Source organism: Cajanus cajan, chromosome 4 (assembly GCF_000230855.2).
Source record: "Cajanus cajan strain Asha chromosome 4, NIPB_CcT2T_4, whole genome shotgun sequence".
In the NCBI taxonomy this organism is placed as follows: Eukaryota; Viridiplantae; Streptophyta; class Magnoliopsida; order Fabales; family Fabaceae; genus Cajanus; species Cajanus cajan.
This window is the reverse complement of record NC_138520.1, coordinates 2579799-2603164: the sequence shown is the minus strand read 5'-3', so window position 1 is coordinate 2603164 and position 23366 is coordinate 2579799. Positions and strand designations below refer to the sequence as shown.

At 25.9% G+C, this 23366-nt stretch overlaps 1 protein-coding gene and 1 pseudogene across 4 annotated transcripts; one reads left to right on the top strand and one right to left on the bottom strand.

The window, feature by feature from the left end:
• Positions 1–1258: 1258 nt before the first annotated feature.
• LOC109802084 (putative 12-oxophytodienoate reductase 11) lies at positions 1259–14058 on the bottom strand. Of its 3 annotated transcripts, none has more exons than XM_029272246.2 (6): positions 13906–14058; positions 4542–4646; positions 4327–4467; positions 2795–2925; positions 2361–2522; positions 1259–1979 (listed from the first exon to the last, which is right to left on the bottom strand). In XM_029272246.2, exons 2-6 carry the CDS (start codon positions 4625–4627, stop codon positions 1366–1368), a joined length of 1134 nt encoding a protein of 377 aa, XP_029128079.1. In that variant the 5' UTR covers positions 4628–4646; positions 13906–14058; the 3' UTR covers positions 1259–1365. The 3 variants fall into 3 exon arrangements, with proteins under 3 accessions (XP_029128079.1, XP_029128078.1, XP_020218886.1); XM_029272245.2 differs by having other exon boundaries at positions 4542–4649; positions 13906–14057; XM_020363297.3 differs by lacking the exon at positions 13906–14058 and having other exon boundaries at positions 4542–4963.
• A 7117-nt stretch (positions 14059–21175) lies between these two features.
• LOC109802340 (WUSCHEL-related homeobox 8-like) lies at positions 21176–22577 on the top strand (annotated as a pseudogene). The gene is made up of 3 exons (XR_014433594.1): positions 21176–21533; positions 21608–22030; positions 22116–22577. The product of XR_014433594.1 is annotated as a WUSCHEL-related homeobox 8-like (transcript).
• The last annotated feature ends 789 nt before the right edge of the window (positions 22578–23366 follow it).

The following is a 23366-nucleotide window of genomic DNA, read 5'->3' as shown; positions in this document are numbered from 1 at the left end:
AATTTATTTACCGATATTTTTGTTATAAAAAACATCACATTAAACCTAATTAATACTGTATAATTATATAAATATGTTACTTTCAGACATATTATTAACGATCTAAGGAACTAAAACAAGATTTTTAAAAATTATAAAAACTAAAAATAATAAATTTGATAGACAAAAAATAAATTTATCCTAAATTTAAAAAACTAAAAGCATATTTAATCAATTTTTTTTCTGCATCTCCATAATGAGTAGCTTAACATTAAGTATATTATTATGTGAGTTAAAGTTTTAGTTTTCTTAGCAATAAAGTAATAATATTTTATTATTATGTAATGCCTATAAAAGACTGCACATGCATATGTATAGCAAGATTTGAATGAATCATTTTTGTTTTTTGAAATTCAATTGAATTAATAGTGTGGATTTCAAAATCTCTTCCCCCTCTCTCTCTTCCTCTCTCGTTTTAATTGTGTATGTATGAATATTTTTATCCCATTGATAACAACAACTAAGAAAAACTGATGAATGAATGCATGCATGCAAACAAAATTTCATAGCTTTATATATGTCTTTCTCTTTTCTCATTGCAAAATTTGTTTGGAGTGTTGTATATCATTAATCCGGCAATCGTTCTCTTCAATGATGTCAAAACTGATGTGGTAATCAAAACTCTAATGCTGGAATTTGAATTGAATCTTCTTTCATTGAATTAATGTTCCTAGTGGTAAGTGTATGACAACGGTTCGAGGAACTCAGTTCATCCAAACTTGAAAACTCATAATAAAGAGTTCAATGATTTATAAATAAAATAAAAAATAAAAAAAAAGAGTTTACAAGTGATTATGTCTGTGTTTGTCCTATGATCATAAACTCGCTAAAAATTTAAAACTCTAGAGCTTCAAAATAATGACAGTATCTAATAGGCTAGGCTTTTAATATTACAAAAGACTTTAACATAAAACATAACATGAAGCTTAATTGTAAGGAATAATTTCTTTTGTATATTATGAGTCCAATTATTGTAACAAAATGTATACAACAGAAGTTGAAGCATTGAAACATAATGCGGGTATTTGCTATTCATATTGTTTAATTTAATGAATAATAAGATAATGTAAATCAAACCAACTTCACTACTTACTACATTCTTAACTTTTCCTCTTTACTGTTATTTCTTCTTCCAAGCACACTATTTCTTTTTATCTCAATCCATTCCAAAATGAGGTGAAGTTTATATCTTGTCAGGGATAGGAAACATCGCTAATACTTGAAAGAAATTGTTCTAGTTCATTTGCATATCACTTGGAGCTTGATATAACACAACTGTGTTTTACAAAATACTCCTTTATTACAAAAAAAAAGAGTTATATCTAACTAAAACTTATTGGGCCCTTTGAGGTATAAATTTTCAAGAAATGGATAATCTGTGTATCCAACAACAGGATCATTGGAATAAAAGGTGCTTCTATCAGGCTTGTTCAACTCAGCATCCAATTCAAATCTTCTAGGCAAATCAGGATTAGCCAAAAACAAGCGTCCATAAGCCACCAAATCTGCACCACCATTCTCTATCACTTTGTTTCCCTCACTCCTATTGTATCCACCAGCAACAATGAAGGTTCCACTAAAGGCCTTTCGAATGGGTAACAAGGATTCATTGGTCTCATGCTTTTCGAACATTGTCAGCATCCTGGGCTCAATCACATGACAATAGAGAATGCCCAATTTGCTCAAAGATTGGGCCATGTAAATGCCCAACTCTTGAGGGTTGGAATCTCCACAATCACAATAATCAGCAAAAGGAGAAAGCCTAACACCAACTTTGTCAGGCCCAATTTCATCAGCTACGGCCTTCACAACCATCAATGGGAAACGACAACGATTTTCTAAGCTACCACCGTACTCATCATCTCTGTCATTCACTTTGTCTTTTAGGAACTGCTCAAGCAAGTATCCATTGGCTCCATGTATCTCCACCCCATCAAAACCTGTGTAATAAATTATTCGTGCAACAACTCATTTATATATACCCAACAAGATTAAATGACTTTATCACATTATCTTATTCATTTGAAATATTACATTAATTATATTCATAAAAAAACTCTTAATTATATCATGCATGTGTAAGTAACATTTGAAGATGCGGAATTACATTTGAAATTAACAAGTTGTTTTTTCATAAATTAGATCTTAGTTTGTTGATAAAAGAATGTAATTAAAAGAATAAATCTCATTTAAGATGGTTAATTAAGTTTTCTACAAATACTACTAGTTTATCATCAGGTTAAGAACATGATTCTCAAAAAGTAATATTTGAAATTATAAACTAGAAAAAGAAATGCTAAGCAAAGGTTAGTACTTAGTACCAGCTTCTATGGCATTTTTAGCTGCAATTCTGAAGTCATTGACAATCATAGGGATTTCATCTGCTGTGAGACGACGTGGAGAAGGGTACTTAGTGCTGCTACCTTCCTTCTGAATTGGCTTGTTTGTACTTGAAATTGGGGCCTGCCCATCTGGCTGGAAAACTATGGGACAGGGATATGGAAACAATATTTATGGCATGTTTTCCCTTTGTTTTGATTCACAACAAAATAAAGACAAGTAGAAAAAACAAGGAAGAAAGTTGGCTTTTTCCATTGTTTGAATAATAACAAAAAGTATGTATTCCCCTCGTTTATGACAGAAACACTAAAATAAGTAATGAAGGTGGAAAATTAGATGCAAGTTAATTGAATTAAGACTTACATATAACATTACTATTAAAAATAAAAAAAAAGATATGAATAAAGAGAGATACCATAGTGGGAGACTCTTCCTGCGTGCCAAAGTTGGCAAAAGAATATTCCACCTTTCTCATGAACGGCTTTCACAATTGGTTTCCATGCTTCCACTTGTTCTCTTCTCCAAATGCCAGGAGTATTAGGGTACCTTTGAATTTAGCAAAGAAAACAAAAAATGGAAAGAAATCAAATAATTGATGTAAATATTCTAAAAATTAGCAAAGCTTTTTGTGTTCAATTTTTAACATGTTCTTTACGTTGGGAGTTGGGCGTACGAGAGAGAACAGAGAGTGGGTGACAACTCGATCGAGAATGGGGTCTCTCCAATTCAGAACATAAACAAAATCGGTTCTAATAAAAATCCATTTTAAAAATCCTCACGTCACTTTTAAAATTCATCCCTCTTTAATTAATTTTAAGATTTTGATTTTAAAAATGATTTTTATACTAGTGTAATAAAATTAAGATAAAGGAAGCTACTTTTTTTTTTTTATTTTAATAAAGGCAACTGTTTTGTTTTCCCATACACTTTATAAAAAGAACGTTTGTTACTTTTTCATTTATTTATTGAAATTGAATTCAACATCAAATTTACAATAGTTTATACACTTCTCAATTAACTAAAACAGACTTGTAAATAAATAAATAAATAAATAAACGTATGCTGTGATTATTGATGTAATAAAAAAGTAATGTTTCCTAACACAAATTCATTTTATAATTATTTAACAGTGATACGTAATTTTAGATTAATTTTAATTACCAAAAATATTATAGAGTTTAAATTAAATTTAAAATCGTTATTTCATATAGAATTTTGTTACCAAAAAAATATAGAATTTCACCTAAAAATAATAACTTTTAGGTAGGCTGAGAGTTGATTATGCGATTATTATTAAAATTTTAATTAACAATGTTTAACACGAAAAATATTAACAATGCTATTTGATATGATTTTTTGTGTGAAATATAAGTTAAATTAATTATTAGATTATCTAACTATTTGTGAATTTTTAGTTTGGTCTCCAAACTACAATATATATATATAGAGAGAGGTTTGATCTTTTTATAATTGAATTTCAAATATATTAAAAAATTCATTAATTATCATTTAGTGACAATTTTAAGTCACCATAAACAAATTTCGCAGATCAAATTAAAAAATTTACAAAATCAAATATTTAATGACAGTTATCTTTTTCGAGGAACTTAATCAAAATTCTCAAATAATTCAAGACCTACTAATTAATTTAAGTTCGTAATACGAAAAGGTTTGAAAGACAAAAACTGTTTTGAAGAAAGGAAAAAAAAAATTGCCTTATATCAATTATTTAGTGTTGCTACCCTCCTATATGTGTTCATGTATCTTTCATAAAAACAAAAACAAAAAATTGCCTTATTTTTTAAACGACTGAAAATTTCACCACTAAACCGATATTAATTGGCTGAAAATAATAAATTATTAAATTTGAGAAATATATGTATAGAAATAATAAAAAAATTATTGAAAGAAAAGGACGATTAATATTATGAGGTTTAGGAAGATTACCCTTGTGCAGTTTCTGATACCCCAGAGGCTTCTCCAATCAAAAATCCACCATTGGTTGTTCTTTGAGAATAATAGAGAGCAGCATGAGGCTGTGCCACGAAGTTGTATGATCTCGTTCTTGTTAATGGTGCCAGAACAATCCTATCACATCAATATCAAAATTAATTATATTAATTAACAAGTTTGTGGAATAATTTATTAATTAAGCTACATACCTATGCGATAGATTAAATTTTGCCATGTTGAATGGGGTGAGAAGGGGTATCACTTTCTCCTTCTCTTCCTCCATTGTCGTCTTCATCCTCCTTTTCTCCCACCTACTACTTCACACTTCACAATCTCAGATGGACACACACCCTCTCTCACTCTTCATTCTTATAGTAACTTACTAACTTACCACATTATTTTCTCTTTTTCTTTTTTCCTACTATTAAGTGTAACTCTAGTTTGTGCATTTATTATATGGACTTTTACTTTCTTTTTCTTTTTCTTTTTCCTTAACTCTAGTCTAGATGCATTTATATGGAGGTATATTTATTTATTATTTATATGGAGGTATATTTATTTATATGGAGGTATATTTATTTATTATATGGGTTATCGAAGTATGCATATAATTTTAAGTTTGAACTTTGTTATAATTTCTACAAATAAAAAAATTAAGTTTATCTACTTTGATTCAATTTTTCATTTCTCTTATTAAAAGGTTCAATTTGATTCTTTAATTTAAAAAATTATGTGATGTAGTTATTTTCATTCAATTGAGATTAACGGTATTAACTCCTTGTAAACATTATATAATAAGAAAATAATATGTATCTCTATATGAACAAAAATTTAATGCTGTTAGTCTAAATTGAACAAAAGAGACTACATTGTATTATTTTAAAATAAAATTAAGGAATCAAAACAAACCTTTTAATAATAGAGGGACTAAAATATATTAATTAAATAAAATGAGAGACAAGTAATTTAACCTAATTAGTTATTATTATAAAGACAAGTAATGTTTAGTTAGCGAAAGCCACTTACAAAGCATATACTAGTCTTTTATTATTAGTTTTGGAACATTGCATGAACATGAATATTAATATCCATGAAAAAAAATGTTATTAGTTTGATTGCAATTGAGTTTGGATTCTTTAAATTAGTCTTTAAAGTTTGAGTATTGTTATTATTGTAAATATATATATATATATATATATATATATATATAAAGAATTCAAATAACATCGATGTAACTTTTACTAAGTATTGTACTGTTCAATAATTTTATATTAAATGTGAATTTTGTAAATTTAATCGTTAGATTGAAAATTCATATCACTTTATATATTTATATCAAATTTTGTTAAAATTGAACAACAACTTAAAGGTAATCAAAGTATTCATAGTTTATTATATTTTAAATATATATATTACGCTAATTTTGTTTTATAAGAATGAAATATCAAATCATTTTGAATTAATATAAAATTTTGTATATATGATCTAAGAGTAAAAAACTTTCAATCTAGTGGTTGAATTTATAAAATTCATATTTAATATAAAATTATTGAGTAGTATAATACTTAGTAAAAATTACACCGATGTCGTTTGAATTATCCTCTCTCTTTTTCTTTCTTTCTCTCTCTCTCTCTCTATATATATATATATGTGTATATATATATATTTGAGAGAGAAAAAAAATAATAAGAGTGTGAATCAATAAAATTAGCCATTAACAAAATTAATAAATACTTTACATATATTATTAGTTTAAATATATATTTTGTACTTAAAATGTACCTGTTTTTTTTTTATCCCTAAATATTTTTTTCTTAGTTTCTGTAAAAAAAAAATTTGTTTTAAGTAACTGCCAATTTGCCATAACTTTTTTCACTATTTTGATAATATGTCAATCATCAAATGACTTAAATCTATTTGAAAAAAATTGTGCTCACATTTTACTTACCTCTTAACTAAACCAAATTTATTTGGGATAAAATCTTAGGACATTGGTTGAAAAAAAAAAAATTACTTGACAAAGTGTCCATATGTTTGACACATCACCAAAAATAGTAACATAAAGTTACATGAAAGACTAAAAATAAAATAAAAAAATAGGAGCAAAAGTCAAGAAAAACTTTTAAGATCAAAAGTAAAAAAAAATAAGCACCGTCTCATGTTTTTATTATAAAACATTTTTAATCGAATCACATAAATTAATAGATTAATATAAATAATTATGTTAGTTAATTTTATTAAATTTATAAATTAAAATTATGATTTATCAATTTTATCTTTATTACATATCATTAAATTTTTACAAGATAAAAATATTATTCTATATTAATATTTATGTATCAATTACTAATAAAAATTATAAATGATAATAAAATTTAAAGAAATATGAGAGAAATACATATTATAATATTTTTAATTAAAAAATAAAAAATAAAATTATTACTACTTTATAAAAATTGTAAAGTAAATTTATAAAAAAAAAGTACCATTAATTCTTTTTTAAATAGTTTCTTATATTCAAGCCTGTTATTTATTTGTTTAGAGTAACTCTCGAATTTATTTTATGGAGTGTTAATTGTTTTGTGCCGCCTGTTGTATAAAGAATGCGTTTTCTCCTGAATTTATTTTATGGAGCATTAATTATTTTGCTTATATTTTAATGCTTCAATCCATTTTATCAATTCAATTTAAAATATTGAAACTTAAATGATAGTTAAAATAGTTTAATTCTTTAATGAAATATTTTAGAGTATGTTTGGATTGAATTTCAAATTCTTTATAAATTCTCCATCCAAACAAGGTATTTCACCTCAAAGAATTTGAAATTCTTCAAATAAATGAATTACTCCATTTAAATTTCTCATCCAAACATATTATTAAGCATTTTCTATTCAATACGGTCTAGAACATATAAATTAAATATATTTATATTTACTTGGTATTGTAAGTGTATATTTATTATAAAATTTATTTTTTTATTATTAAAGTATTATATAAGAAATCCAAAATAAATATAGATGTTTTTATTATTATTATATATTGATTGAAGTTAATTTTAAGAAAACAAATTGTTTAAAGTATTATATTAGATTAATTTAGTTAATATAATTTTAATTACATTAGAATTAAATATATAAATTAAATATACAATTACATATATTTATACATAATTTATTTTTTAAAATACTTTTTAATTGATAAGTTAATTATTATTTAATTGTAGTCTTAAAGAATTGTATTTCATTCATTTATAAATTTATTAAAAAGTTGTTTTTTTTTATAGTCTTAAAGTATTATATTAGATTATATAAATTTATTATAAGGCACTTTTAATCAAATTACATAGTTAATATAAATAATTATGCTAGTTGAATCACATAGATTAATATAAATAATTATATTAGTTGATTTTATTGAATTTATAAATTAAAATTATAATTTACCAATTTTATCTTTATTACATATCATTAAATTTTTACAAGATAATTTTATATCAAAATTTATGCATCAATACTAATAAAAATGATAAATGATAATAAAAAATTCAAAAAAAACATGAAAGAAATACATATTATAATAATTTTTAATAAAAATAAAAATGAAAAATATAATTAATACTACTTTATAAAAATTTTAAAGTAAATTTATATATAAAAAAAGTATCATTAATTCTTTTTAAATAGTTTCTTACATTCAAGCCTGTGATTTATTTTTTCATAATAACTCCCGAATTTATTTTATGGAGTGTTAACTGTTTCGTACCTGTTGTATAAAGAAAGTGTTTTTTTTTAATTTATTTTATGGAGTATTAATTATTTTGCATGATATTTTAATGCTTCGATTAATTTTATCAATTCAATTTTAAAAATTGAAACTTAAATGGTAGCTAACCTTTTAGAGTATGTTTGAATGGAATATTTAAATAGAATAGCTTTTTTAAAAAATAAATAAATATCTTGAGATAAAATGTTTTGTTAATTTGGATGAAAAATTTATAAAGAATTTGACTTTCAAATATTTATGAAATTCTTGAAAATAGTTGAATTTCAAATTCTTCAAAAAAAAAAACATAAATTTAAAAATTTCCTCTTTTTTTATTTATTACTTTTTAGCCTGAATAAAATACTAAAATTAAATTGTTTTAAAAACTATTTATCAAAAGTGATTTTAACTAACCTAGTAGGGGTACTAATAAAACACCTTGCGTGAGAGGTGTAAATGAACAGAAAGTGACCTAAGCATTTTCTGTTCAACACGGTTTAGAACATATAAATTAAACATGTTTATATTTACTTGATATTGTAAGTGTATATTTATTAGAAAATTTATTTTTTTATTAAAGTATTATATAAGAAATCCAAAATAAATATAGATGTTATTATTATTATTATATATTGATTGAAGTTAATGTCAAAGAAAAAAAATTGTTTAAAATATTATATTAGATTAATTTCATTATTATTTTTAATTACATTAGAATTAAATATATTTATACATAATTTATTTTTTAAATTATTTTTTAATTGGTAAGTTAATTATTATTTAATTGTAGTCTTAAAAAAAATTGTATTTCATTCATTTAAAAATTTATTACAAATTTATTTTTTATTTATAATTTTAAAGTATTATATTAATTAATTTAATTAATATTTCATTAATTTATGTTAGAAAAAAATACAACTACTGTAAAATAATTTATATTTGAATAGTTAATTTTAATTAACTTTAATTTTAAAGTATTATATAAGAATTTTAAAATAGACATACATACACTTTATTAGTATAGTCATATGTTATTTTTTTTTATAATGTCTAAATTGCAACTCTATCATGTATCTGAACATATTTGAATTGGTGATAAAAATATAGTATTTAAATTTTTTATACAATACTTTAAAACTATAAATAAAATAAGTTAACTTTTCTAATCAATTTATGTTTACAATATCAAGTAAATATATATGTTTAGTTTATATGTTTAACTTATATATTTAATTCTAACATGATTTAAGGAAATATTAATTAAATGAATCTAATATAATACTTTAAGTAATTTATTTTTTCAAAATTAACTTCAATCGATATATCTTAATAAAATGTAGCACTGAGCTTAGGTGAGTTGTGGGGTCTCTAGGCAGAGGTCCAGTTGACCTCGAGCAAAAAAATATATAAGGCTTCTTCTGATAATTAAACCTCATAATCTCGATTTATCAAAGACCTTAGAGAGAAAAGTTTAGAGATAGAAGTTTTGATTCTTCTCCCTTCTTCTGTTTTGTTGGGATGACACTGGGCATGAGAGTATCGGAGGTTTTTGACTTGGTGACGCCAAATCCAAAGTTGAGTGACACCCAACATGACCAAACTAGAGCTTTTTGTCTAGACGAGGTCAAACATGGGATTTTTCCATGTCAAACGTGAGGTCTCAGGGGTCTCTGTCTTATTTATGTCGAGCGAGATTATGTAGCGCTAGGTGTGAGCGAGACAGAGAGTTCCCTGCCTTAATGGCACTAGGTATAGAGTGTGTTGCATCGGGCGTTGATTGCTAAATGAGAACATGTTATTTGGTTTGATGAATTGTTGATTGAGTTTTTTGATGACTAAATGAAGATGAATAAGTTGCATGAATGATGTTGTATGTGATGATTGTGTTGTGAGTTGTTAGTTGAAAGTCGAGATGAGTTGTAGGTTGTGTGGTTGTGTCCCTATGTTGAATTTGCTATATGTATGATGTTGTTGTGTTGTTGAGGTGATGAATGTCAATAATGTTTTAGACATTTATGCATGATGTTGTTGAGTTAGGATGACCAATCTAGGATTAGATGAGAGGTTTTAAAAGTTTCATGTCATTGTGTGGATAATGTGTTATGGTGCTCTGAGATCCCGACTTTATTTAAAACCTTTTGTGGGAAGTTGACTCTTGAAGTGAACAGTTGTGTTGAATCTCCTCTAAGACTTAATTGGTATCATGTGTGGGTAAATTCGAGATACACATGTATAAAGCGACCATAGTATAGGGTCAGGTTTAGCTATATTGATGACAAGTGACCAATTGAGTAAAGTACAAAGTCAAAAACTTAATCCCTAGTCAAGTATCAGAAAGACATAGTATTTAAAGGGTAGTCAATGGGTTAATCCCATAGGTGACTTAGTTAAGTTAGCTAATGTCATGGTAGGTCTCTACCTAGTTATTCTACCTTGACAATGGTACTAGGCTTCCTTGTTTAAGTTATTGCATCCGAGAAACCAAGTTGTTGTGTTGTTAATTGATATCTAATTTTCTATTGATCTAGCAAGCAAAAAAAATCACCCTATATTGTTGGTTGATAGAGTCAAGTCACTTAAACTACTCACCCCATGTTGTAGGTGATCTCCTAGTTAAAATGTGTGATGTCACATATAATTATTGTGTTGTGCATATGAGGTGTTGATTTAATTATATTGTTCATATGCAATGTTGACTTGTTATGAAGTATGATGATGTGTTGAAAACTAAGTTGTTAATGTTGTGTTGTTTAAGTTAACATTGTGTTATAGTAGATGTAGTTGTAAAGTTGATAGAGTTGAATGTGTTGAAATGTTGATGCTGAAAAATATGAGTTGTGTTGTAAAATCTTGTTGTATATGTTGATGTTTTAAACTCTAGCTTACTCTTGTGTGTTTTCATGTGGTTTGGACTACGATGATTATATTGGGTATGCGAGTAAAATAGGATATGCCTAGGTGTGCTGCAATGGAGACCATCTCGTAGATGATGGAGTGAAGTCTTTTTGATTCTATTATTATGTAGTACTATGTATAGAAGTTGCTTGACCGACAACTAAACTTGTATAATTTATGTTTATTGGAATACTATATTTATATTATATATATTTGTATAGTTATTTTACCTTTATATGCATGATATATATGTGCTCATATTTGTATTTATATGACTCTAAGTTAATAGTTGTTCCGCTACTAGTAAATATACTGCCTAGTGTAAGAATCATAGTGAATGGTTACAAAATAGATAAAAAAAAATATAATAACAAACAAATATAAAGAAAATCCAATATTATTATCACTCACAAGTTATTTCATTAGTATTATTGATAAAATATGATTTTATTTTCTAAAGTTTTTTCAAATTTCTTTTTTAGTCTTCAATGAAAATTTTGATGGATTTTAATCCTTAAATTTTTTTCTTTGTTAACCTTTTTAATTTTTGTGATCAAATACTTTTATTAAATAATAATATGACAATCATGTTGACAACTACATCATCTTTTATGTCATCAACTAGTATGATATGATAGTTACATGTAATTTTTTTGGTTTGTAAATTATGTTTTTATCTTTCATTTTCTTTACAAAATTCACTTTTAATCTTAACAATTTTTTTGATTGGTTTTAATATCATATTTTCAATGAAATTTACTTTTACTCCTTAAAGTATCATCTTTGAATAATAATATAATAACTACATTTAGAAAATGAGTTTGAAAAAAAAAAAAAAAAAGCGATACACCGAGTAAAAGAATAACGTTAAATATATAAATTAACAACCCAATAGCCTATAATCCAAAGTACAAAATCAACTACCTTTCGACTATAAGCAAAATCAATAAAGTGTTGAGATACAAACAAGTCTCACATTGATAAAATAAAACAAAAAATAATAATATATATAACACAAAACATACTTCAATGAAAGAGAAGACAATATCAAATCATTATGAAGTATGTTTGTGTAATAACCTTATAAAAATAACACTCATAAAATATTTCCTCAGATAAATATTATAAAATAACCCATCATAAAGGCAGTCAAAATCACAAACTACCAAATCCATAATCAAAATTTCTAAGTACCAAAACTACGTAAGTTCAATCTTTGAACCCTTTTGCTCCATAAGAAATAATGTGAACAAAGGGAAAACACAAAGTGGTTACGATAGTAAGAGCACGTGACAACTACAAAATTTAATGTCGCCAAAATTTCGAGTTATTTACTTGGGTTACTGCATCTCCTTTTTGTTTTTTTCCCCTTCAAATTTTCAATTTATTTATTTATTTTTACATTTTTAAGCTACTAAAGAAATATGTAGAACTTTAATAACTAAAAAGTATATCCAACCATCGACATTTTATCAATGCCAAACTAGTAATTCCGTTGGTAAATAACGTGATTGCCATAACATCAATTACCAACGATACTTGTTAAAGGATTAAGTTAAATAGTATATTGAAGGACTAAGATCATAAAAATAACTATCGAAAAACTAAAAATGAATTTTATAAAAAAATAAAAGACTGAAAACATAATTTTTTTAAAAAAAAACATGTGGATACCATGTCATAACATAACGGAAATACTTAATTCTATGAAAAAAAAAAAGGTTAATGAAAAAAAAATTTAAGACTAGGAACGGTCAAAAAAATTATTTTGAAATTAAAAAATAAAAAATAAAAAATAAAAAATAAAAAAATAAATTTAATTTTATTATTATTTATAATATACTTGATTCCGATAAAAAAATACGAAATTTAAATTAGGACAAAACAAAATAAAATATTTAACAACGTATAAAAAAGTAACAAGATATTTACGGGACAATAAATAATGTCATAAAGATAAATAAACACAAGTTTTAAGAGTATTATTAGCATTTCTCATAAATTATTGCATGCATATCTTCTATTTGTTAAAAAAATAAAAAAGGAATGATTTTTTTTTTATTTCTTATAATTTTACTTAATTTAGCCATTAGTTTTTATGCTTATATTTTTTTAAATTTATTTTAGTCTATGTAATTCAAGATAAATTTTTTTAATTTCCACACTTATAATTTTTTTAATTATTTTAATCTCTATCAATAATTTTTTTAATGTTATTTATTTTATGTTGACATGATATATGTTTTTTATTTTGTGAAAGTAAAAAAAGTTAGTGAGGGTAGAAAAAATATGAAGCGTTGATAAACCTAAATTAGACTAATTGTAGCAAAATAAATGTTAAAGTTAGAAACACAAAATTAAATTAATCTCTATTACATTAACACAAAATAGATAATGACATTAAAAAAATAGGGATTAAAAATATTAAAAAATAGCAATAATAAAAATTTGAAAAAATTATCTTAAATTATAAAGAGGATTGAAAAAATAAGTAAAAAAGTAAAAAAAATAAAAATAAAAAGTAAAATAAGTGAAACTAAAAAGATTAAAAAATATTTTAAAGAAAAGGAATAAAGTATGTTTGTCGCCGGAGCTTTGAGTGGAGAGAGAACGGTAGAAGAGAGGGAAAAGGGGGCGCAGGAGGTTCCTGCGGCGGAGTAAAGTGGTTGGCAGTGGCAATTCTGTTTTATTTTGATTTCATTTGTTTGTAGCAATCAATGATTGAATTTGATTTTGATGTACGGATATTGAATGATATTTGAAATGTGTGTTTTGTTTGGAATCAGTGCGTGCGTGTGGTTGTTCTGTTTATATTTGAAACAAGCTTAATTCAGATGAATATCATAAACACAAGCATTGAGGACATACATGCGTACCAAAGAACCAAAATAACAAAAAACATAATTAATAGTATACCAGGTTGTTGTGGTTTCAATTCTTCGCTTGTTTTGACCTTTGTCTTCCACCTCTCTTCAGTGTCCTAGATTTCAGCCTCTCAGTCTCAGCATTTTGGTGCACTCTTTCTCTCCTTTTAATTTCCAACAGAATCTTATTGAAACTCTCTATGAATTAAAAGTTTTTTTTTCTTCAATATTTATCTTAGGGAGTTTGTAATTATGATCATATGTATCTTATCACGAATAATTGGAAGTGATTTTAGTAAATAATATAATAATTGTTTTTAGTTATGCTCAGTGTTCTGCCAATTGATGTCCACTGCCGTGAAGCTCAATCATCTTCCCTTTCTAAATGATGGCCATTTTTGAAATTTGTTTTTTTTTTTTCCCTAAAAATTTCTTGCCTCGCATGCTCTGATATGATTTGTTTGTTATGCATTGAAGATAAAGAAACTCCACCAACGTTTTTTCCCTTTAAATCACAAGCATCTTTTATGAAATGTAATATTATTGGAGTAGCTAAATATCATCACCCCTCTCATTTTTATTATTAGATATAATTTAGAAAAGATTATTGATCCTTTCTTTATAATATTTTATAAAATATTTTTTTATTAAAAATTATGAGAATATGTATTCTATTTTTTTAATCTTTTAGACTCTTTAATTATTATTTATTATTTTTTTTGATGTGCATAAGTCTTTATACCAAATAATATGTTCATCTTTCATGAAAATTTAATAATGATTAAAACAGATAAAAATGACAACTCAATATTTTATTTTATAAATTCAATAAAATTAATTAACATAGTTATTTATAATTCAGTTAAAAGTGTCTTATAATAAAAAAATATAAAGTGATGAATAATTTAAAGTTGTATAATTTTTTTTTAACGTATCTTTAAAGAGATAAAAATATAATTTATTTGATATTTTAACATATGAAAGATAAATATTGTAATATCGAAAAAAATTATAATTTATATTAAAAATATTAAATTAAATACATTAAATTATATATTTTAAAATAAAAAAATTGACATTGACAATGTAATACTCTTTTCTTTCCGAAAATAGTAAGTTACTTAACTGAAAAGTTTTACCTACAAACATTTTCTCCCAAAATTCATAAAACCTATATATAAAGACATGAAACCTATTTAACCTATACCAATATCTATAAAAGGATTGCCCTAACAGAATGGTGGTGTGGGGTAAGGACTAAGGGAGAATTATAAAAAGAAAAAAATGAAAGGAAAAAAAATGGAGGGAAAGTGGGTAACCTCTTATTTTATAACATATCTTTTCATCACATTGGTCATTGGTGATAGGTCATAAGAGATGGGTGGGGGATGAAAGCTTTCATAATAAACTGCATTTATTTAGTGTGTACTACATATATAATATCTTAAGGATTTCAATGTTCTCATCAATTTTTAAAATGTAATCCTTTTCTTTTCTTCTATAATTTATTTCTTAACCTCTGTATTAAAAATTGGATTAATTTCACCTGTTAAATCAGTAAGGAAGTGGGGGGAACTGGAGTGGTGCATGCTTTGTCCAACCAACCAACTGCATTGTCTTTCTAAAGAATCATTCGATACAGTTATAAAACGGATAAAGTAATTCATTTTCATTTTCATTTTTGCAATTTATTTATTTAATACTAGGTAGCAGGAAAAACTAAAAAGAGACGCTGTGTATCTCTCATATTCTTTTTAGGGTTTTGAGAGAAAACAATGGTTGCAGAAGAAAAAGAAAAAATATTGAGATTTAAAAACTCTAAAAAAAAAAAAGTAACATGTCTATCTGAGAGAAGATAGAAAATTAAGCACAATTTTGCAGAGTGTGCAGTTACACGAAACATTATTTTGAACTGGAAGATAATAGATAATTACATTCTTATTGGTTTAACTTTTTGTGTACACAATTTTTTCTATATTATTCTTTAATTGATATATTGGTAGAAAGGGGTTGTAATATATTTGAACGACAAAAACGTCTTAAGAAAAATTGAAAATCGAAAAGAGGTATTCCTTCTATCTATTTTTTTTTATAGATATAAGGTACAAATATTTATTTTTAATTATAAAATATACATTTTATTATATCATACTAATAATATAAATATTTTTTATTTATAAAAGTGATACTAAAGTCGGAACATAAAACTTCATGTAAATTATCCTAATCTACCCCAACTTATTTTAGATTGAAAATTTTGAAGTTTGATGCTATATATATTTGTGATGTGAAACAATTTTAAAATTTAGAAGCCAGAAATTTAAAAAAGATTTTATAAGATGTGAAATTAGAGTTTGAAAAGGAGATAATTTTAGATTTTTATTTTAGATAAAAGTTAATATATTTGGTTGATGATTTTTAAGAAAAAAATATTTGATCAACTTAATTTGTGAAAAAAATTGAACAATAAAATAAAAAGTAAAAATACTAAATTTACATAATTTTAAATTTATATATTTAATCAACTAAAAATCTTAAAAGACTAAAATAAAATATAATACAAATTAAATGAACTACAGTTAGAATTAAACATACAATATAGTTGTTCCACGACCTATATTTTCATTTGAATATAAAAACAGTTATTGATTTTTTTAAAAGTTATATAGCTTTTAGGTATTTTAAAAGTGAATTTTTTTATATATATAATAAGATTTTTTTTCTTCTTATTATCATAAAATTAGTCTTCCCCTTCTCATACCTAGAAAGTAACTAACAAAGTTTTTGATTTGAGTAATACTAATTTTAATTTTCTTAAGCAAAATCTTAGACTTAAGTATTGTGTATGATAAAAATATAATTGAAAAAGGAGATCTCACTAAAGTTCATCGTCCATTTTTTTTCTACAAAGATTAACTACCATTGATAAATTAAAGCACCATTAAAGTTCTTAGGCTATAGTGATAAATTAAATTAATCAAAATTTAAAATAATATTGTAAATTATTATATGACATGAACCCATATATGCAGCTAATTTTATTACTTAATGAAACAAAATACATATAGCTAGTTTCTGCATAGAAATGTAGCATTTTGTTTAACTATCATGTACGGACCAAAAAGTGGCATATACCTTTATGTGATGGATTTAATCATTTTAACATCATTATACGATGCTCGTCTTTCAAAATAGCAACTGAATATTGGAGTTGAAATTTTATGATGTTGATTAGTTTATTTTTATTTTTTATTTTTATTTATTTTTTCAATGTGATGCTTGGTATAAGAAAAGAAAGAGAAACCCGATAAGTAAATAAATATAAGGTAAGATGATTTTGTAAGTTGTTTTGCACATGTTAATTAAAAAAAAAGTTAATTTTTTTAAAATAAAAATCTACATAATAACATTAATATATCTAAATAAAAATAAGGAGAGATTAATGATTTTATATAAGAAAAACTCATGGGCCACGTATTTTTACAGCATGTATATCATCTTCTATGTATGAATAGCATCTTCTTCTTTCCTCCCTATTTATATTCTTTCAAACAGATCACAAATTCAAAAGAAGTCAAATATCACATTATTTATGAAAAAGTCGATTCTATTAAATCCATTAGGCATTAGATAACCCTGTAGCAGTTGGTAAGAGATGGTCATATTGAATTATATATCGATGGCAATGATAACATTATCTTATCTGCACCGGTGGTTATTAAAGACAACAATCCACTCTTTCTATGTCCAATAGTTAGAAGCATATCTGCCCTTATTTTAAACCTTAGTTAATCATTATGGACTTGAAGAGATCTCAAAAGTTCCATCATATCGTTTACACAATTCGTATAATAGTTCATAGTTCTATGAAAGTTTAAACAATTATATCAAAAGTTTATTTGTTTATTATTAATGCTTAATTTTGTTATTGTGTTTCGACACTTGTCCATTTTAAAATAGATTTGTAATTTTTTTTAAAGAAGTAAAATAGAAAGAAAAATGATTAAGGATGATAAATAAATTTGTACTTGTGGATAATGTTTGAATTCGTCTCAATGAATATCCAATTTGGTCCGACATAGATATGGATACGAGTAATACCCAATTTATAAAATTGAGTACACGAGGTGTGTATATACTTACTCGTTTTGTACTTGTTTCCTCTTTAAAATTTTAAAAACTTAATTTATATAATTTTTACTCTATTTTAAATTTATGTCATATGAAATTTAATTACTATAATTTTGTAAATGTTACTCTATGTTGAAATTCTTATTTAATATATGAGGAGTGTTCAAATGACACCGGTATAACTTTTACTAAGTATTATCAATAACTTTATATTAAATGTGAACTTTATAAATCAAACAGTTATATTTAAAACTCTTTATTCTTAGATCATATATACAAAATTTTATATTAATCTAAAATGATTTGATACTTCATTTTTATAAAACAAAATTAACGTAATATATACATTTCAAAATAAAATATGAACATTTTAATCATCTTCAAGTTGTTGTTCAATTTTAACAAAATTTGATATAAACATATAAAGTGATATGAACTTTCAATCTAATGATTGGATTTATAAAATTTACATTTAATATAAAATTATTAAGTAGTGTAATACTTAGTACAAAAGTTATACCGTGTCGTTTAAACCCTTTTCTTTAAATTAATTTTTAAATAGATACGAGACAGATATAGATATACCTAATATCCGATAGAAATAAAAATGAGACATAAATTTAATGTCCATCAAATATGAGACAAAAATAAATACAGAGTACAAACTCAAATAAAGATATTAGAACATTGTCATCCCTAAAAATATTACAAACTCATTTATTTGATTAAAAAAAAACCCATATTAGAATATAGATATTGATAGACAAATATTATAAATTGAAAATATAATTAATAATAGTAATGATTATTAACAAGAAATTAAAAACTTATCACTCTATTAATCTGGTCTATATCAAAGAATGATTCAAAATAAGTTAAGTTGACCTTTGAAAAAAAGCAACTCGAAGGAACTTATACAGTCCATAGTCTTGATGGAGCTGACTTCAAAATGGTAATGCATGACATCTTCAACACTAAACTATGACAAAAACTAAATTTAGTACATTACATGTAATTGTATGTTGTCCCAAAAGGAAGGATACGTGTCGAAACAAACTTGAAATCTACAGCACTTTGTAAAGATTCAAAAGAAGAAGAAAAAAATGGTAATTGAAAAGCGTGAACCAGTAATGAAGGGTAAGTGAGGTTTTGCTTGAGGTTCATGATATATACACTTTTTTTTTTTATAAGTACACTTCTTTTTAAAAAAATTATAAAATATTATAATTTTTTTAAAATAATTTAATTTTACACTTTCAACTTTCAATTTGCTACTTTCTTCTTCTTATTCACACACTTTTTTTCTTTTTCAATTTTCATATGTTATCAAAATAGGTGGGGTGAAGGAAAAATAAGGGGGTGCATGTAAAAATTGAAAAAATGAGGAAAGATGTGTAAAAAGAAGTACTAAATTAAATGTTGTGGATGTAAAATTAAAAAATTTAAAACAAAAAATTAAAAATATTTTAATATTTTAATTATTTTTTTTAAAAGAAGGTGTACTTATAGAAAAAAGGAGGTATATATATCATGAGCCTTTGCTCGATCTTCAATTTTGTTCTGAATCGGTGTCGTCAAAATCTGCAAAAACAAGCATTTTGGGTTTACAAGAGCCCAACTTTGCGTTTTTTCTGAATGGAATGAAGATTTCAAGATGGGAGAGACTGTTGATTTGGGTGTTATTTAAAGTGTTGGGCTTAAATAAAACGGCCCAATCACTGGTAAACTCTTATCTTTAAATTAGCAAGAACTTCACATTTAATTTAATTTAAAACAACTTTGTAAAGGCTTTTGCTGTTTACTCTCCCAAAATGCTAAATAGTAAATACATTATCTTTTTTTTTAATTTATTTTTTTATAACATGGTTACGCACAAGCAACTTTCGATTCCATACCTTTTGTCAAGTTCTTGAGATTCCTCTTTCATAACACTTCCAATTGTTCCAATTTTTCAACCATTCTAGAGTACATCTTTTTGTGAAAAAGGAAGAAGGGGGTAACTTCAAATATAGAAATTCCGGTAGCTGACAAATTAAAACAAAATTATTAAATAAATCATCCTGAGTGAAAAAAAAAAAGTGATATAAAAAATTGAAACATCAGAGATTTTATTATTTCAAGTCGTTTCTCTTATAGAATAATAAGAATATAAGTGGTTTTGTAAAATAAAATGAAAAATTGACGCATAACAAATATGTCGTTAGTTTAATTTCTTAATTTCATGATTTTCATTTTCCCGTATTTAAAAAAAAATGTAGTCATGTCAGTAAACCAAAACACCCACACAAGATATATATATATATATATATATATATATATATATATATATATCATAAATATCTCAAAATTTATTAATTTAAAGCTAGATATTAAATGTTTAACATGTTGATATGTATGTTAATATTTAATAATATAAAATTAAATACAGTATTATAAGTATTATTATTATTATTATTTTTAATGTTAATTTGATATTATATAAATTATAAAAAAATAAAAATTTAATTATAATTAATATGAAAACGGAAAATATTAGAGTTAAACTTGATGTAACCCAACCCCAAGCGTGTGGTTCAGCGGTAGGGGTTGATCCACGCTTAAGCAAGGTCAGGGGTTCGAATCCTGCCTTGTGTATGCAGCCGCGTTAAATCTTGGGGCCAGCTATCCCACCCTTTGAGGTGCCTCCAACGTAGCGAGGAGATTAGTCACTACTGTCGGCGGTGGATACTCCAGGAACGAACCTAAAAAAAAAAACTTGATGTAACCCCAAATCCATAATTTATATGAAAAGTTTTTATTTTTTAAATTTTAAATTCAGAAAGTTAATTAAAAATATTGTTTTTCAAAAATAATTTTTTGCATTCTCATAAAGCAGATGAAAAACTAACTTTCTTAAAATAAAAATAAAAATTTAATCATTTGTTTACTTAATACAATAAAAATATTGATTTCAGACATTTTAAAAAAAATTTATAACTGATTAAATAGATTTTGATAATTGTTGAGAAACATAATTCTGAAAACTAATGATGATTTTGATAGATAAAAAATTTGGCGAAAAGAAGATGGGAAACTTTGTCGGCCAAAGATGTAGCCGTACGCGTAAGGGAAGCGTTAATTACGCCAACATTGCCTTCTCTTCCAACGCGCTAAGCACAAATATTCCCATTTATTCTTAAAATAGTGAAAGCGACATAAACTTAATAAGAGAAAGTAAAGCGTGAAGTTAGAAGCTAAGTTGCGGGATTTGCGGAATGAGGCTAAATCGCGCAGTAAACTACGGTGGCTTAAGGTTTGACTTGAGGTTTGAGGAATGAGGAATGAAGAATGAGGAATGAGGAAGCAAATTGGAAATGCAATTGTGTGAGGCAAAGAGCAGAGAAGCAATGGAGGGAGAGCATCTGGAGGAGGTCTCAAACAGCCTTTATGTGAAGGTTATGACAGACGAGCAAATGGAGCTTCTGAGGCAACAGATATCTGTCTACGCCACAATCTGCGAACAGCTTGTTGAGATGCACAAAGCTGTAACCACCCAACAAGACCTCGCAGGTTTCTTTCTTTGCGTTCCTTCGTTTCCATCTCTCACTTTCCCACACTCATTTGTTGTTGTTGTTGTTACCTAGGATTGAGGCTGGGTAACTTGTACTGTGATCCCATGATGGCGTGTTCTGGACACAAGATAACTGCCAGGCAGCGTTGGACTCCGACGCCTCTGCAGCTTCAAATTCTGGAGAGGATTTTTGATGAGGGAAATGGCACCCCCACCAAACAGAAGATCAAAGAGATAACCATTCAGCTTGGACAACATGGCCAAATATCAGAGACAAATGTTTATAACTGGTTCCAGAACAGAAGAGCTCGTTCTAAGCGCAAGCAACTCGCTCCCGCACCAAATCTTGTAGAGCCTGAGCCTGAGCCTGAGCCTGAGCCTGAAGTTGACTCTCCAAAAGACAAAAAGACACGCCCAGAAACCCCTCACCTTCAACCCTATGACAGTTCCTCACCTCATAGGATCAAGGATATGTACATCCAGAGTCCTGACATAGGTAATTAATCTCTCACTTAGTTATGTCCTGTTTAGTATTATTAGTCTTAGTCTTGCTCTTATTTCTTATTGCTTCGTTTACGTAGGATTTGACCAATTGATGGCTAAAATAGAAGTTGCGGGCTGCTATAGTTCTTATTTTCTTTGAGAAAATCTGTGAAATGGATGGGTTCAGGACTCGATTCTGATTGCAGCTTGCTGGACTCGAGTTTGTTGAAGTGACTGTTATATATATGGGCTTTCCTCCATTATGTTCATGAACAACACATTATGTTGTCGTATAACTAATTATATTCACATGCATGTTGTATAAATTGTTTTACTTAGGAGCTTTGCAGAGTTAACTGTTGCTCAAGTGTTCTGTGACATTACAATTTTACAAGTTTTGGACCAGATTTCTTCTCCCAATTATTAGAGCTAGCGTGTATGTTATCATGGTTAGGCTTGATTAACACCTTTTTCCATATTATTAGTAACCTGCTTCTTACATCACTTTAGCAACCTTTTTGTTCTCATGAATTCAACATTTACTTTCACTTGTATTTCTACTTATCTCCTGTTCTTGAGGTCATCACCTAATCACCCGTCTGCTTTGGCATTGTTGATACTTGGTAGCATTAGTTATTACTTTTTCTTGTTCTATAATATCCAAAATTTCAAATAGAAATGTTGAACGTTAGAACCAAACAATTTCAATTTTATCTAATAGCAATGAATTTAGAGAGATCTAATAAACAACACTACTACACTTTGTTGCTAATTAGTGTAGAATCAGAGGAAAAGAAAGCACCAGCCTAAAACTAGCCGTAGAATGTACAAAAAATCAACCAAAAGCTCTGCATCTCGACACAAGATTGAAGTTTAAGATGGATAATTTAAGCATTTAGAATTGTTTGTATAAAATTCTCCCAAAACATTTCTAGAAGAAAAAAAAAATGAAATAAACTATTTTTTAAGCTAAAATCAGTTTATACATAAACTAATTTATAAAAACTCTCTTATATTAGTTTTAACTTATATGAACAAATTTATTTTGATTTTTTTATATTTAAAAGTGCTTTTAAGAGACTTTAGCTCAAACAGCAACTATCGGATACTTATCTAAATGGATCTCTCACTTGCATTTATATAATGAAGACTCGAGGGAGACATAATAAGAACTCTTGACAATCATTTGCGAATTATATATTCTTCGTAAAAAAAATTTGTTGGACGATCTTAACACACTTGTAAAAACTTGTTTATTTGATATCAAGTGTTATATGTGTGTTTAAACTGTATTTCCACTGTTATGAGTTGTAATATGAAGAGACATGAAATAAACATTTGTTTGAAAC

What these genes read in the sequence shown, in the direction of transcription:
- LOC109802084 (XM_029272246.2), bottom strand. Translation starts at nt 4,627, where the DNA reads ATGAAGACGACAATGGAGGAAGAGAAGGAGAAAGTGATACCCCTTCTC. An exon ending in GTATCAGAAACTGCACAAGG is followed by an intron (nt 2,926 to 4,326) that starts GTAATCTTCCTA and finishes CTAAATTCAAAG; the next exon opens with GTACCCTAATACTCCTGGCA. An exon ending in TAAAAATGCCATAGAAGCTG is followed by an intron (nt 1,980 to 2,360) that starts GTACTAAGTACT and finishes TTTATTACACAG; the next exon opens with GTTTTGATGGGGTGGAGATA.